The 16,429-nt window shown below is 42.2% G+C and overlaps 2 protein-coding genes across 3 annotated transcripts; one reads left to right on the forward strand and one right to left on the reverse strand.

Moving 5' to 3' along the window:
- Positions 1-1,160: 1,160 nt before the first annotated feature.
- Positions 1,161-16,077, forward strand: anxa6 (annexin A6). 2 transcript variants are annotated; one of them, XM_085790193.1, is made up of 25 exons: positions 1,161-1,395; positions 2,387-2,445; positions 8,559-8,643; positions 8,839-8,933; positions 9,041-9,154; positions 9,253-9,343; positions 9,425-9,504; positions 9,620-9,676; positions 9,884-9,977; positions 10,429-10,524; positions 10,641-10,699; positions 10,862-10,984; positions 11,070-11,128; positions 11,383-11,461; positions 12,092-12,173; positions 12,265-12,359; positions 12,505-12,618; positions 13,032-13,122; positions 13,207-13,286; positions 13,522-13,575; positions 13,679-13,772; positions 13,867-13,962; positions 14,081-14,139; positions 14,307-14,444; positions 15,597-16,077. In XM_085790193.1, the coding sequence occupies exons 2-25, from the start codon at positions 2,443-2,445 to the stop codon at positions 15,654-15,656; spliced, it is 1,998 nt and encodes a 665-aa protein (XP_085646319.1). In that variant the 5' UTR covers positions 1,161-1,395; positions 2,387-2,442; the 3' UTR covers positions 15,657-16,077. The 2 variants fall into 2 exon arrangements, with proteins under 2 accessions (XP_085646319.1, XP_085646320.1); XM_085790194.1 differs by having other exon boundaries at positions 14,307-14,429.
- Positions 4,821-6,850, reverse strand: LOC146980072 (uncharacterized). The gene has a single exon (XM_085788865.1). The coding sequence runs from the start codon at positions 6,726-6,728 to the stop codon at positions 4,821-4,823; it is 1,908 nt and encodes a 635-aa protein (XP_085644991.1). The 5' UTR covers positions 6,729-6,850.
- Positions 16,078-16,429: the final 352 nt, after the last annotated feature.

Genomic DNA, 16,429 nt, shown 5'->3' on the forward strand with positions numbered 1-16,429 from the left:
GCCAGACACATGTTGTTGATAAAATAACCTAATAAATAGGTTAGATTAGTTAAAAATAATGTAAAATCATGGATTTTGTCAGCATTTTTATGAAGGAAAACACAATTTTTACTCTAATGAATACCCTTATTGTTAGTGATTATATTTGGACCCATATTAATTTTCAACGCTCTGCCTGAATTACAGTGAGGTTCTTGTGATCTGTGTGCAATTCATTTTCAAGGCAGAAGAGGTCAGCACACAACAGTTACATTTCATCACTAATGCCTCTCACCTCCATTTGGGTTTGCCTCATATGGTCCCCTCTCACTCTGATCACTAGTGGAGGGAAAGTTAAAGTTGCACTGAGATGAGAGATGTGATACGAAGGTGAAAGGATAAAAGGAATCAGGCCAAACAGCCACACAGCTCATCGGATAGAGGAAGGCTTAAAAAAGCATCATGTTGTAAATGGAGGTCATGTGAGGCAAATACTGTGACCACAGAGCAAAGCTGGGGTTAACCTCCAGTCAGAAAGTCGTGAGTCATGCCTCTGCTATGAAGTGTGAGACTGGAGCCTCCTCTTCCTCTCTCATCTCCCACTATCAGTGTCAGTGATGAATTCACATTGCACTGTCTTTGCCCAGTACTACAGCCAGTGTATGGGATGTTGAGAGTGATACTATTTCTTCCATATTTTGTTGGCAATTTTGCCTTCAGTAACCAATCAGACAACCCCAACACCCCTCCTCCTCTCCCCTCCCCCCCTAACTATGCTGGTGTCTCTCCCCCATTTACTGGAATAGCCGCCTGACACGCCAGAAATAGAGCAGATCAACTCCAACATCAGTGCCAGCAACCTCCCCACTGTTAAATCGCATTTTATGTTTGTCTTGTGACAAAGTTCACAAGATCAATTCCCACACTAAAGTGAAAGTGGTCTTTCTCCAAGATAACACTTAGGTTTTTCCTCCTGCTCCACATATTTAAAAAAAAAATGTAAGGAGAGGACTTCGACTATTTGTCTACAGGAGTAAGTAGCTACACGCTGCTGGTGTCTGCATTTTCAGACGCTGAAGCAGCTGCAGAAAAAGGTGTGCGTAAAGTGTGCGTAAACCAGGCGCAGAGTCTCTGACTAGAAGATTCCGGACACTCGGGTTTTAAATGGTATTCGCTTTACCGTAGGACTTGGATATATCCAGCCCCTCTTTCTCTCTCTCCCTCGCACGCACACACACTGTAGAGGTGCTGCGAGAGAGAGCGTTGCGTCACAGAGAAGACACGTAACGGGACTGCTTGTGTCAGACCGGTGGGGACAGACAGACAGACAGACAGACCGGGTTAGCGGGGACAGAACCGAGACAGCAGGACCGCTCTCAGCTAGCACCCTCACTAACTGCACAGTGCACAGAGAAGGTAAGTTGTAATCAATCGATGTGATTCTGATCCCAGATCTGCTTCTTCGGAGACGATAAAGCCTACTGCATTATCACTGAAGAAGTTTGCTAATGCGTCATTATTTAATCTGCGAATGAATTGCAGTAACCACCAGTGTACCTCTTATATAGTTAGATAGTGAATATGAAAAATTGATAGCTCAGTAACTTTTTTTTTTGTCTCAGAACAAATGACTCAAGTTAGAGGATAAAGTCTTATAGTGTCTGTTACAGGCCTCCAAGGCTTATCCTACAGCGTGAGGTACAGAAGGGCGTGGCTCCAGTCTCCCCAGACCTTGGTTCTGACATCAAGTTGAACTGCATGCTATTTTTGGAGAGCTATACTCTGTCTTAAACAAACAGTGCAGCATTTAAACCAAGCATTGATTTAGAGTTTTGGTTTGTTTGTAATAAAACCTGAACAAAGTCAAATATTTGTGCCTTTGAATTGATATAAGCTGGATCTCAATCATGAATCCATTGTAACTTAATTGCATTATGCTAAACTTTAGTAAAAGTAAAAGTTGGCTGAGCTCCCTTTGCCTCCATATGCTCAACTTGTCTGAATGGCTGCATTAGAGTTAGCCAGCATGGAAAATGTTTCCCTGCCAGTTGGTTTAATGCAAATTCCATCCACCAATGATCCTTTTAGGTGAGTGTGAGGCTAAGTCTTATAGAAAATGGTCTCTCTGTTCAGACCTGGTATGCTGTGCCGCTGTGCTCTTCCTCAGAATTACTGTGTTTACTAATTCAGTTTTAAGCGGCTCTCAGGCCAGAGACACTAGACAGACCACCTCATTGAATTTACTCAGGAAAGGAGGGATCATCATCATCATGTCTCACTGCACACATAACACACATTGAAGAGGACTGACACCTTTGCTAGGGCACAGCTCTTCTGCAGTATTGCTGCTAACTCTTACATCAGCATTTCTGTCTCTCCCTCCCTCTCTCTCCCTCCCTCTCTGTAGGCCTCCTGAAACTACTGATTCCTGCACAGTGTTGACACAGACGACCAAATATAGAAATGGTAAGTAGACTGGACCTTTCTCAGTTGATGTTATGTAAGTGTGATCTGAGGTACAGTTGACCTGGATCCTATGTCCTATGCTACAAGGATGGTTTTGTGTACCACTGAATGAGGTGTGGACACAGTGAGGTCATTTTTCTGTCAGCTGCCACCATGTGTTGAGTCCTCCCCCACCATAAAGACAGCAGTGTAAGGTGTCAGTTTTACCTGCAGGCTCCGGCACATCCGATAGATACACCTGGCAGCATCTCTGCAAAGTAAGAGGATCATTTAAGCCTTGTGCCAGCTGTCCAGCTTTATTGTCCGAGCTGTAAGTCAGTGTCCTGCCATTCTGTCCATCCTGTGGTGAAACACAAATGCTGATAATTAAACCCTGCACAGTTGAGGCCTTGTCAATAGAAAAGGTAAACAGCACCTACGTAGGGGGAGAAATTTTGCTCATAATGTAAAATATGTATTAGTGTTTTTCCACACAAGACTTATTGTGAGAAATGTAATAAGTTTTGTGAAAAATCCGTTGCTAGGGGCTAGTAGTGTTTGTGGTCCTGTTGCTATGTGGGTGAAGCTCACCAGCTGTCGTGAAGAGTGATGGTGGCTGTAGTGAGGCCGAGGATCGGAGCATGTGCAGTGGCCCTTCAGCAGGGTGGAGTAAACATTTGGCTGATTGCCTCAATGCAGCAGGAATCTCTACGGCAGCAGCTGCAGTTTGAGTGTCCAGAGCATAGGCCAAATGTTTTTATTTGCCACTGTGAATGAGTTTATAACACCACGTCATAGGAGGAGAATGATGAGGCATGGTCATAAGTGTGACAGTAACGTTTATACTGTATGTAAAGCTCCACATTTCTTAACATACATGCTTGATGAAGTTTGTTTGTGTACTCTCCATTGTATATGTAAGACCCCTGTAAAGAGAGGTGTGCTCTGTGTGCAACCTGACTCCATATCACTCGTACACGCCCGCTGTCCCATGCTTACACCCATGTACTGGCCACACACACACACAGCAGCAACAGGTTTTCCTCTGGTCTGAGGATGGGACAGGTGCAAGAAGTCAGCTGTTGTACTGTAATGGCAGACTTGGCTTTGCCTCTTGTCACAGCGTCCTGCCACCGCCACTTTTACTTAGTCCTCTACCCTACTCACACTCTGCAAGACGCCGTGCTGTGGGCTATGCAGTGCAAACCTGAGATCCTGAAAAAGCAAAGTCAATTGTGAGCGTTCATATGTAATTTCATTGATCTTCTATGTGCACTGGTTTCCAAGTCCTTTTCTTATGTTTTTCTCTTTTTTTTCAATCAAACGGTAAAGCAATCATTGCCATTCTTTTTTGAATGGCATCTCTGTACCATACATTATGGCAAATCCACAGGGGTTGCGTCCTTAAGAGGACCAACGTCAAACATTTGAAAGCGTTTGAAGGCTTTTTTACTCCTCCAAAGGCTACTCAGCTCCTCACATTGTACTATGCTCAATATTCTGATAGCTAGCATGCTAGGTGGGCACTAATTAACGGCATGTAAGGAATCATGGGATACGGGAGGCCACGAAGAAAAGGTGTGATGTGTCCTCCTTGAACAGGCAAGAGAAGGCCAGATTTGTGGGCCACATTTGGAGGAACCTTTGAATTGGGACAGGCCTCGTCGTTTAGCACTTTACCTGCCCAGGGACTACAGGCGGAAATTAGCAATTGCTGCTATAACCTGGCTCAAAGCATCTCTTCTTGTTTTACAAGATTAATGTTTTTTTTTTGTGCATTGTCCCTGTTTTAAATAAATAAATTCAATCAATCAATCAAATCGGCCTTCAAATGCGTCCTCTGAAAGATGCAGCCCTTGAATTTGGACACAGCTATGGATGTACTTGTTCAGAACACAGACTGTACCTATAAAACGATACAGGTTCGGGCCGTCGTATAGGACACATATAGTGACCATTTCTCGCCTCAATGCATTAGTGGGGTCTTCTTGAACCATTCTTGGTCTGGCCCCTCCCCTGAGACCAGTTTGCTATGGGAGACCCTACCAGGATCACATCCAGACAACATAGCCCTCAGGTTCACAGGGACACGCAAACCTCTCCACCACGATAAGGTGATGGTTCCCGGAGAGGTAAAAAAATATAATAAAAAAATAAATATAATATAAAAATAAATATCATACAAAAATAAGTAAATATAAAAATAAATATAATATAAAGATAAATGTGGTATAAAAATAAATACAATATGATAATAAATAAAATATGAAAATAAATATAATATAAAAATGTATCCAAATATAAAATGTAATGAATAAAAAATATATATATAAAGATAAATAAATATAAATATGAAATAGAAATAAATGTAATAAAAGAAATACAAATAAATACAACTATACAATGGGTGGGAAGCCGGTTCTTGATGTGAGGGACATCTTATGTGAGTGTACTACAGGTTTAGCACTGTAGATGGATCTCTCCACACCTCTGCCAAGAAAGTCCTCTGTGGGCAAGTTCAGTCGCACTGTTCTAGCAACTGGTCGTAAGAACCCAGGCTTCATTCCCTCCATGAGGTGCTGGCCACTGAGCTCCTGCTTCCTTCTGATAAGACGCGTTTGGTCTGTGGCCAATCTAGGCAAAGGCTCCACTGTGCTTTTGCAGTGAGGGCCGGGCCTCTCACCAGGTAAAAGCACTCCATACATCTCATGTGAGTGTACAGGTTTAGCACTGGAGATGGATCTCTCCACACCTCCGCCAGCAATTGGTGGTAGGAACCGTGGCTTCATTCCCACCGTTGTGAGGTGCGGACCACTGTACTCCTGCATCCTTTTGATAAGACGGGTTCTGTCTGTGGTAAGTCGAGGCAAACGCTCCACTGGGTTTTTGCAGTGAGGGCCGTGCTGCTCACCATGTAAAAGCACTCCATGCTTTCCTGTATTTGCAGCTAAAAGAAGTGAAACATTTCGGTTATCCTTTTCTGCCGTGCGAACTTCACTCTGAAAGTACTGCTGGAATTTCTCATCCGCCTCAGCAGCTTGTTTAGCTTCTTTCAGCGTGGCTTCATGGTCCTGTATCTTCAACTGCTCAGCTCGGGCACGTTTTTCAGTGATCGTGGTGGCATTGAAGTTCTGATGTTTAATGCAGTCCTGGCGAATCTTCTCTGCTGCTTCTTTCTCTTTCTCTACAAACAACCTGCCAGACTTTCTTTGAGCCTGAACCCAGTCCTGGTTGCTCTTTTGTTCCTCCTCTTCCTTCAGCTTTTTATCTTCGATCTTTGCCTCTCTGTATGCAGCGATAGACTTGAGCGCAGCAACATTCTTCTCTCCCTTCTCCCTCTGCTGCTTTTCCATTTTAGCATCAGACTTAGCCAGTTCCTTTGAAAATGTTTCCTCTTCTTTCAGAGCTGTGGCAACTTTCTCCTTCTTTGTGACTGCAAGCTTGTCTGTTGCAGTTTGTATCGGTATCTGGCGCTTTCTGAACTTTTCGGCTTGGTAAACTTTTCTTTGCTGCCGCTTTTGTTCATCTTCAGACTCAACACGTTTCCATTCCTTCTCCATGGTGTTCAGTGTCTCTGCCTCCTTTTGTCTGTGGAGGTTTCTACTGGCGATTTCCTCCAGTCGGTATTTCAGGTGGCTTTTCTTTGACTCCCCTATTTTGACAGCCAGATCTCTTTGCTCCTGAGCATCAAGTTCATCAAGGTGCCTGAGCTCATCTCGCTCTTCCTTCTCTTGCTGCTTCTGTTTCTCTCTCAGTTGTTGCTTCACCTTACTCGTCTCAGCGTTATAAGCAACAAAGGACTTGCTGTTCAGGCGTCTCTGATGGGCTTTCTCTTTCTCTTGTCTCAAAGCTTCTGTCAGTCTGGACTTCATATCCTCCACAGACTGCCTTTGGCGCTCTGCAGCAATTCTCTTCTTGTCTTTCATAAGTTCCATCAGTGCCTCATTGTCCTTTTGCACTTGCGACAGCAGGATGACTCTGTTCAATTTTCTGACACGGCCGTCCTGGTGAAACCTTTTCATGTTGGCATTGTCAACAGCTTGCTGAATGGCCTTTTTCTTTAATTCTCTCTCTTCTGCAGCAAGCACATTCAGATGTTCTTCCTTTGCTTGGTTTTGAAGTTTTCTTTCTTTAAGCATCTCTCTAAGATGGGCTTTCTCACGTGTCTCCTGAGCCAAGGCAAACCGATACAGATTTTTCTCGACCATTTCCTGCCTGGTGGGAGGTTTGGTCCAGGGCTGGCTTATGGAAGACTGAATTCTTTGCCAGTCAGCCTTGGCCACAGTGTTTTGTGGTGGAGCCATGATAAAATTCGCTAAAATAATTTGATCAAAATTATTTAGCGTGTGTAGTATAGTTACGTTATGCTACGTTGTGCGACAAAGTGCTGTGTAACGTTGTGCTACAATGTGCTGTGTAACACTACGTTGTGCGACAGTGTGCTGTGTAACACTACGTTGTGCGACAATGTGCTACAAAGTGCTGTGTAACGCTACGTTGTACGACAAAGTGCTGTGTAACGCTACGTTGTGCGACAATGTGCTACAAAGTGCTGTGTAACGCTACGTTGTAAGACAAAGTGCTGTGTAACGCTACGTTGTACGACAAAGTGCTGTGTAACGCTACGTTGTACGTCAAATTGCTGTGTAACGCTATGCTGTGCTACAATGTGCTCTATTGTAGAACAGTGTGCTACAATGTGCTTTGATCTGCGCTTTTATCTTGCCCATTTAATGATGTCATCAGCTTGGCAGGCAGCTGATGACATCATAATGAGACTTTTGATGAGTGTTCCATATCAAAGAGTAGTGTGACATCAGAGTTCTCGATGACATCATGGCTCTTGATGACATCATCTATAATCAGGGATTAGAGTGTGACATCAGAATTCTTGATGACATCAGAGATCTAATGACATGATCGCCGGAAAACATGGTTACCGTGTTTTGTTTTTTTTGTTTGTTGTTTTTTTTTACTGGAGAATTAGGATCAGAGTTACAGTCTCATCCAAAAAACGTTGCTGTCAGCAAAGTGTTTCCTCAGGTTGCCAACAATAGGACACCCACTGTGAAGAAACTGAGGGACTGATGAGGGAGTTGGACACACAGACACAAACAGACAGATCATTAGTTTCATAGTGGAGATGGACGACATCTTCACAGCGTCACAACTACCTGCTGTACTACTATATACCTGTTCTAGCACCCAGAACTTTCTGCTGTTTTTAGTGACTTTTACTCATTCAGATGTTGTTCACATGCTAATCAGAAGAGTTAGTTAAAGCAGAAGTAAGCGGAATGTTTGTGTTAATATAAGTCTTAAATAGTTATATCTTCCGACAGCAATCACTTAGCCTATATAGAGTGTTTGGTCTGAAACACGGGTCTGTCAGTCACTCTGCTCTGCTGTAAGCCGAGGAGAAAACTTTCCTTGTATCCTACATCCTTTATCCAATGAGGAGAGAGAACGGCATAAAGGGGCGGTCCTCTCTGTGTGTGCAGCCAAGGGATGTGCGTGAATGTGGTGACGTAGGGACGAGGGCGGGGACTGCTAACTCCATCTGCTGACAGGAAGTTAGCCAAAACCACCGGATCGCTTACTTCTGCTTTAAGCTAACTTAGCAAATAGTGCTAGCTTTTCTCTTGTTCAGTGTCTTAAGCTTCATCCTCAGAGGACCATGAATTTTTGTGCAAAATTTCATGGCAGTTAGAGACATGTTATCTTTTTAATCATTTACTAAGAACTACAAACTTTGCAAAGCAATGCATATTTTTTTTTTTTAGTATTTCTGCCACAGTTGTTGTTGCCCTGACTTTTAGCTGTGGTTGGTATGAAAACACCTCAGTAACCACAGCCCAGTTGCCTGCCGTAAACAACGTGATACCACCAGTGTTTAGACTCACTCCCCAAAAACATCCCAAACATAATTAGAAATCCTGCTTCCGATGCACTGCACAGGTCAGAGTAACCACAAATGACCATATATTTTATAAGTTCTTTATCTATGAGTTCTTAATTTCTTTGTATTGTGAGTCCCAAACATTCTACACTGTGTACTTTTTTCTTAAGTCATGTTCTTACAAAAGTCTCACCTCTTAATTTTTTTTTTTTTTTTTTTACTATTCTTCTTGCAGGTGTCCAGAGGTACAATAACAGATGCTCCTGACTTTGATCCCACTGCTGATGCTGAGGCCCTTTACAATGCTATGAAAGGCATTGGTGAGTCAGTGCCTCACTCCTCCGTGATGTTTGACCACGGAGGCGCAAAGGTCATCTTTCAACCTATCCCCTTGTTGGTTGAATGATCAAGCAAAGAATGTGACCCGGCAGAAGTGACAACAATACAGCTGCAGATCAAATTGTGATATGTGAATGACATGGCACTTGTTCAGCATGTTGCCTTGTGTTTCTCAGGCAGCGACAAAGAGGCAATCTTGGACCTGGTCACTGCAAGGAGCAATGCACAGAGGCAGGAGGTTATTGCAGCATACAAGTGCAGCTTTGGAAAGGTACAAGAGTACATCACTTTTATCCCCTTTGAGATAATATAAACTTAATTTTCTTAAAAGTAAGTGTCCACAATATAAGACCATGTAATAATATTTTCTTAAACTAGGATCTGATAGATGATCTGAAGTATGAGCTGACAGGCAAATTTGAGCGTCTCATCGTCAGTCTGATGAGGACTCCAGCCCAACATGACGCCAAAGAAATCCACGATGCATTAAAAGTAAGACATTTACCGCTTTGTCTGATTCTTTGTCATACTTCAGTCACATCAAATGAAACAGAAGCTGCTTTGTATTTAACTTCACACTCTGCCTAAAGGGAGCAGGGACAAACGAGAGGTGCCTGATTGAAGTCCTTGCATCTAGAAACAACCAGCAGATGCATGACATGGTTGCAGCATACAACGATGGTGAGCCTCATCAAAGTAAACATCATTTGACAAAAGAGAATTACTTGTTAAGCATCTGTTGACATTTCACATTGTCTTAAGCCTACGGCAGTGACATGGAGGAAGACGTAATCAGTGACACTTCAGGTCACTTTAAGAAGATGCTGGTTGTTTTACTTCAGGTCAGTTCACCCAGGAGTTGATGTGATCACCAGTGAAATGTCCAGTCAACCATGCAGTGACTTGTCTTACAACTGCACCTTTAACCACTGACTGATTGTGCTCTCATGGTTTCAGGGGACCAGAGATGAGACGGGAGTGGTGGATGCAGACTTGGTGGAGCAGGATGCACAAGTGAGTGCAACATGCTGAGCTTTTAACATAATACAATCACTAAACTTTTCAACATGTGTAATTTAAAGGTCCAGTGGAGTGAGGTAGTAATTCTTTTTTGAACGTAACATAAGTGTAATTGCAGTGTAAGATATGGTCACTAATTCAGGGTAGATCTGCACTGCTTGCAATGATTATGTTATCTTGTATTTTCTCACCTCTGTGTAGGACCTGTATGCCGCAGGAGAAGAGCAGTGGGGGACAGATGAGGCCAAATTCATTATGATCCTGGGAAACCGCAGCGTAACCCACCTTCAAATGGGTGAGATCAGCTTTCAGGGAAATTAACACACCAGTGAGGCATCCAACATGTTCAAACTGTGACCTCTTGTCTCCCAGGGGTTAATGACACAGTAAAAGTTGTTGTGAGAGTAACATTGTTAAATAATGAGTGCAACGGGGTAACACTCTTCCACTACTGTGCCTCACTGGGGCCTGCTGTTCAAACTATGTGAGTAACAGAGATAATAAACACTACAGGGTCAAAATCAATGTCACACACTGTTTGAGAACTTGTTTTAGGAGAAGGCAGGAAGAAAAATGACAGAAAAAGGAAGGAAATTTAACTTTTGATAGATTTGCTTCAACACAGGCTGGTCAGTTTTTGTAAATACATGAGCTACGTACTTTCACATGACTGAAATGAGCCTTATTTCCTGGTAACATTAGGTTGCAACCAACAATGTCATGTTGCCCTCTTGTCTGTCTGGTAGTTTTTGAGGCGTACGAGAAGATCGCAGAGTTAACCATCGAGGACAGCATCAAGAACGAGCTGTCTGGAGACTTTGAGAGGCTGATGTTGGCTGTTGGTGAGAACTACACAACACACAACACCTTTTCAGTGCAAGTATTACTGCATGACTCTTGTTTGAGAAATGTCAAGATGACAATTAATGCAGGACTCTCCTCTGATACTGTGTTACAGTCCAGTGCATAAGAAGCGTTCCCATGTTCTTTGCCAGGCGCCTTTACAAGTCAATGAAGGTAAACACACTATATACAAATAGCCATTCTGTCTGGGTCAGACCTATTTGTAGACAGATGTGCCTCAGCAACACAGTCGTATGCCATTGCTCTTCTGTTTTTAAAATGATTTAGGACTGCTTATTCTTGCCCCTCAACACTTCCTCTGTTCTCCATTTCCAGGGTATGGGAACAGCTGACAACACTCTGATTAGGATCATGATTTCTCGCTCTGAAATAGACATGTTGGACATCCGAGAGTGTTTCCGCCTCAGATACGAGAAGTCACTTTATAACATGATTAAGGTTAGAAAATAAATGCTAGAATTTGCTCTTGAAATTAAATAATATTTGTGATTAATATAATTTTGTATATGTTTAACCCTAACAGGATGACACGTCAGGGGATTACAAGAGGACTCTGCTTAATCTGTGTGGAGGAGATGATGAGTGAGTAGATGTATGACTGCAGTTAACAGTAGCAACCAGATGAGGGAGCCAGAGCCCCACCTTCAGCAGTTACTGTTTCCTGGAATAGCATGACACCAAAAAATTGTTAAAAGGAGAACTTTGATGTCAATTGACAGAAGTATAGTTTGGTGATGTTGAAAGTAATTCCTCTTTGTAGAAATGTAACCACCATCAACAGCTTGAGGTTTTGGCTTTGCTGAGTGTGCTGTGTTGTTTCAAACTGATCATTACAGTTTAGCTGGAGAGTTCTTCCCTGAAGCTGCTCAGATAGCCTACAAGATGTGGGAATTAAGTTCCATGACCAAAGTCCAGGTTTGCGTCCCTATTTGCTCTCACTTTAGATGTGTCATTGCATGTTTGACTTGGCCTCGGCTTGCATCTTAATTACCCGCTGGCCCCGCAATGGTCTACGTCTCCCTCTTCCACAAACTTGTGCAAAAACACTGCCGCAGTGAATGCACAGTGAAGGCTTTGTCCAGTAGTCGATAGGATCATAATGCTGTTCACTGAAATACAAATAGTTATTGTTATAATGTGCTCCCAAAGCCACCATTTGCTTCGCCCCATCCCAGGAGCCAGTGAATGTCAAAAAGATCTCAGCATTTTTGACAACAAAAGGCTTCTCACTAACGCTTTATATGACTGAGTTGTGTTTCAGCCTACCAACCTTTTCTTTGTTGGTGGTGTCATGGCTTCTGACCTCAGTAGGGCACACCCCCCTAAAATGTCAAGGGAATATTATCATAAACCGTAGTCTGCTGTTACACAATTGTTTTGATCTAAAACCTTCATGTGAAAATCTCCATTTTGCATGCTTTGCTTATATATTGCTGTAGGCTATCAGATCCAGTGTAATTTAAGTAAATAGTTGTGTCTGTCTATGTGTATTTGTAAATAGTGGATCGCATTCTTCTAATTTTCCATTAATGTCCATTAATCCAGCTAAGGCCAACAGTCCGCCCTGCATCCGATTTCGACCCTGCTGCTGACGCACAAGCACTGAGGAAAGCTATGAAGGGGTTCGGTAGGTAACCCTGAAAGCTACAGCACAGTAAGTACACTAGACTTTTCCAAATCACATTTTTCAACTACTGCTACGTCTTTCTTGACCACAGGAACAGATGAAGATGCCATCATTGACATTGTTGCACAGAGAAGCAATGCCCAGAGGCAAGAGATCAGACAGGCCTTTAAATCCCTACTGGGAAGGGTGAGAGAGATGAATAATTGGAAATAAAAAATAAAGATTTTTTTCGATGCATACGCACATCTGTAAAACCCAGGAACAGAAATCTCATTATTTGCTTCAAAGTGTTTCCTGTTGTAACAACTTGGTATGTTTGATCTAATTTCAGGATCTGATGAAGGACCTGAAGTCTGAACTGTCAAAGAACCTAGAGCGGCTGATCATCGGGCTCATGTTGAACCCTGCAGAGTTCGATGCCAAAATGATGAGGAAGGCAATGGAGGTATGGCTGATCCAAAACATCTAACCCAGGAAGTACTAAGGAATCAAATTTCCCTCTGTCCTCATTTCCTTGTGTCGACACCTGACTCCTCCTGTTAACTAAACAGACAAGAACCAAGTGCTAAGGGATTTGATATTTTGCTTACAAATCAACATCTATTCGCTGCATTTCTTGAAGTTTAGACATTTCCTCACTGAATCAAGGGCATCTCTCATTAAAATACAAACAGGGGTAGGAAAAAGTAAAAAAAAAAACATGAATTATGTCAGTACATATGAAGTGGCCCAGTTCACATTCACTTTCCTTGCAGCAGTACAACTTGTTCATATGGTTGTTTATTTTTAGTTGCTTTTATGAAACTGCTTTGGTATTTTTTGTGGTGAAAACTCACTGTGAAAACAAATTTGCAACAGGGGGCTGGGACAGATGAACACTCTCTGATCGAGATCCTGGTCACCAGGAGCAACGAGGAGATCCTTGCCATGAATGACGCCTATCAGGCGGGTGAGTGTGACACCAAAAGGCTTTAAAGTCACTTTGTCATTTACAAAAAGCTTCTACATGCAATGACAACACATCATTTCACAGGCTACAAGAAATCTCTGGAGGAAGCAATTCAGTCAGACACATCAGGCCACTTTTGCCGCATCCTTGTCTCTCTAGTGCAGGTAATGTTTATCACCATGAGAACTCAGACTGTGTTTAATTTCCACACCCACTCACTGGTTGCAGAGAACAAAAAGGTCATCGTAATCACCTCTTTCTTTCACAATTACTTACTGATGAAAAAAGAAACTATTCTCAGTGACCTAATAATAACATACGATACACTAATATGATGACAATGGATAAAAGTTGTGCATTATTAAAGATATACCATCTCACCCTCTTTGCTCTGTTCAGGGTGCAAGAGAGGAAGGGCCTGCTGATGTGGAAAGAGCAAATGAGGATGCTCAGGTGCTTTATTGTCTGGCACTTCTGGAACATTTTATTGTCAAATGGTTAAACAGAAGAATGGGTTATAATGTTTGTTCCTCTTGTTACTTCTTACCTCTTTTAGGAACTAGCTGATGCATGCAACGCAGAGTCTGATGACATGGAAATGAAGTTTATGAGCATTCTGTGCACCAGGAGCTTCCCCCATCTCCGGAAAGGTAAATAAAGATCAAAGCATCACAGTTATCTATGAATTGAATTTTAAAAAATGTAGCTATAGAACTTACTATGCTCTTTTTTTTAATTTCACAGTCTTCCAGGAGTTTGTCAGATGCACCAACAAGGACATCGAGCAAATTATCAAAAAAGAAATGTCGGGAGATGTGAAAAATGCATTCTATGCAATAGGTAATGATCAACTTTGACATTAAAGTTTCAGTTCTTGGTGCATCACAGTTTAGACTGCTGACAGTGTCTGTTATGTGACTCCTCCTCACTCTCTGCTTGCTCTCTCTTTGCTTTGCAGTTCGCAGTGTAAAGAACCAGCCCTCTTATTTTGCAGACCGTTTATACAAAGCCATGAAGGTATTTTATCATCATGCTTTAAATAACTTTATGCCATTGTACATTGTGGTCGAGGGCCTGTAATACATGGCCAGGGCCTTGGATCCCAGATGAAGCCAGTGATAAGGCCATAGTTGGTGATGTAGAAACTCCAGAATAAATAAAGTATCTGTCAAACTCTCCCACAGGGTCTTGGCACAGACGACAGAGCGCTGATTCGCATCATGGTGTCACGTAGCGAGAAAGACCTCTTCAACATTCGCAAAGAGTTCAAGGAAACACATGACGTCTCCCTCCATGAATTCATCCAGGTAGAAACTATGATTGTAAGTCTGAGCCTTTCAACTAACACACCTGCCTGGTTTGTGGTGCTCTCATCTCATTGTGTTTTTGTCTCTGTGGAGTTTTTGTCACATGGCTTCTGCGACTGTGTGTGAATGCGCTTCTGCACATCCTTCTACTGCTGCTGCTGCTGCTGTGGTGGGCTGGTGGTGTACTGTAATCTATAGCTTCCTGCGGTGGACTATGGGTCTGTGACCACTACACAGCTGTTTAGGAATTTCCCGAGTATGCTTCAACTTCCTCTGTATATCCTGTGTGATTGGCTGACAGCCACAGAGACAGGAAGTACCCAGAAACTGTTCTATAATAATTTACAAATGAAATCACCGTGACACCAATACAACACAAGCAAGTAGGGTACCCTGGATTGACTTTACCAGCAAGTTTATCAGATTATGCAACACTGTGGATTGCTATATAATGTTTCTTCTGAAGTGTGGATTCAAAGGACAATTACAGTGTTTCGTACATTAGTGTAGTTCTCTTAAGCAAGACAGTACTTTTAAAAGCATCTTTTAAGGTTGTCAACTTCGACCGATGTACATAAAAACCTTTGACACCCCACAAAAGATGCATTAAGATTTAAATATTGACATTTTGGAAAAATACACTTATTTTCCTCTTCCTTTAGATCCAGTCATTTTGCTAAGCTAATCAGCTGCCGTGCATAGTTTCCAATTTACCAGATAGACATGAGAACGGTATCAATCTTCTCATCTACTGCAACTTTCAATAAGCCTGATTCTCAAAATGAGGAAGTATTCCTTTAAACAGAGACAATCCTATATCATTTTGATGATGATTATAAAGATAGAAATCTCTGTGAGTCCATCAGTTTCAGCTGCGTAGGGTAATTCCACTTTTAACCCACTTGTTGTTTTAGTTCATTTTGTGACTTTTGCACAAATATTTAGCAGAGGACTGCTTCTGTGACTCACATTCATTCAGCATTAATGCAAGATGAACAGGGTTGTGCTGCTGTGTAAGTTAGAAGAGAGGGAAGTAAACCCTGCTGTCCAGATTATGCACCATGATGATCAAATGTCAGCAGACATAAACATGATGAGCGCTGTATTTTGCACAAGTTCAAGCTCCAAACTGAGTGTGTTTGTGTCTGCTTTCTCATCACTGTTCAGGGTGACACCTCGGGAGACTACCGTAAAACTCTGCTGATGCTCTGCGGAGGAGAGGATTAAGGCCGTTCGTTCACAGACTTAACTAAGAAACCACGAGACAAAGAACGATCGCAGAGTGAAACTGCGGTGGTTAACGTCAGTCTCTATTGTTAGTGTTCCTAATTGCTGCCACTCCACTCAGCCAAACCAAGTGACCTGTGACCTCCCAGCCTGCCAAGCCAGTCTTCTGCTCCCACGTCTGATCATCCTGCCTATCCGGATGATGAGGGTTTTTTTTTTTTTTTTTTTACGGAGTCATAATATGCAACACTAAGATGTCCACATTTGTGTAGGAAGGAAGGAGCTTCACATGTACAGCACATTTGAGACTAGTTATGTGTAAGTGCTCAAGCAGTGCCTTTAGATTGTTGGCCGTCCAATTATTACTGTGATTTTACAATATCAGATATGCCTGAATTAAATAAATCGAATTAAAAAGTGATATATTTTCTCTTTCTTTACATGTGAATCTAAAAAAAAACAAAGTAGGCTCTTTTTAGACCTGTATACCATTCTGCTTCTTTATATCCAAACACACTGCAAAGATATAACATGACTTCCTTAACCACCTGTCTACCTACCACTCACTGAACAAACATCTACACCTACGCATTTAAATGAGCAAAGATAAAACATGTTGTTCACACCTCACTGTATTAACATTACACTTCAGCTTGTGTGCCAGTTCAGTCGTATATTTGTTAGCAGAAGAAAAAGTACAAGACAGCTGTCTGTTCTTGTCAGGGTCTCAGTTCATTGCGTATGTGTGAGTGCAGCTGTTGTCAGGCCATCTT

The sequence above is a fragment of the Trachurus japonicus genome, chromosome 10 (assembly GCF_045865225.1).
Source record: "Trachurus japonicus isolate A0001 chromosome 10, Traja_1.0".
Classification (NCBI taxonomy): domain Eukaryota; kingdom Metazoa; phylum Chordata; class Actinopteri; order Carangiformes; family Carangidae; genus Trachurus; species Trachurus japonicus.

What these genes read in the sequence shown, in the direction of transcription:
- anxa6 (XM_085790193.1), top strand. An exon ending in CTGTGTGGAGGAGATGATGA is followed by an intron (nt 11,129 to 11,382) that starts GTGAGTAGATGT and finishes TGATCATTACAG; the next exon opens with TTTAGCTGGAGAGTTCTTCC. An exon ending in TTAAATCCCTACTGGGAAGG is followed by an intron (nt 12,360 to 12,504) that starts GTGAGAGAGATG and finishes ATCTAATTTCAG; the next exon opens with GATCTGATGAAGGACCTGAA.
- LOC146980072 (XM_085788865.1), bottom strand. Translation starts at nt 6,728, where the DNA reads ATGGCTCCACCACAAAACACTGTGGCCAAGGCTGACTGGCAAAGAATT.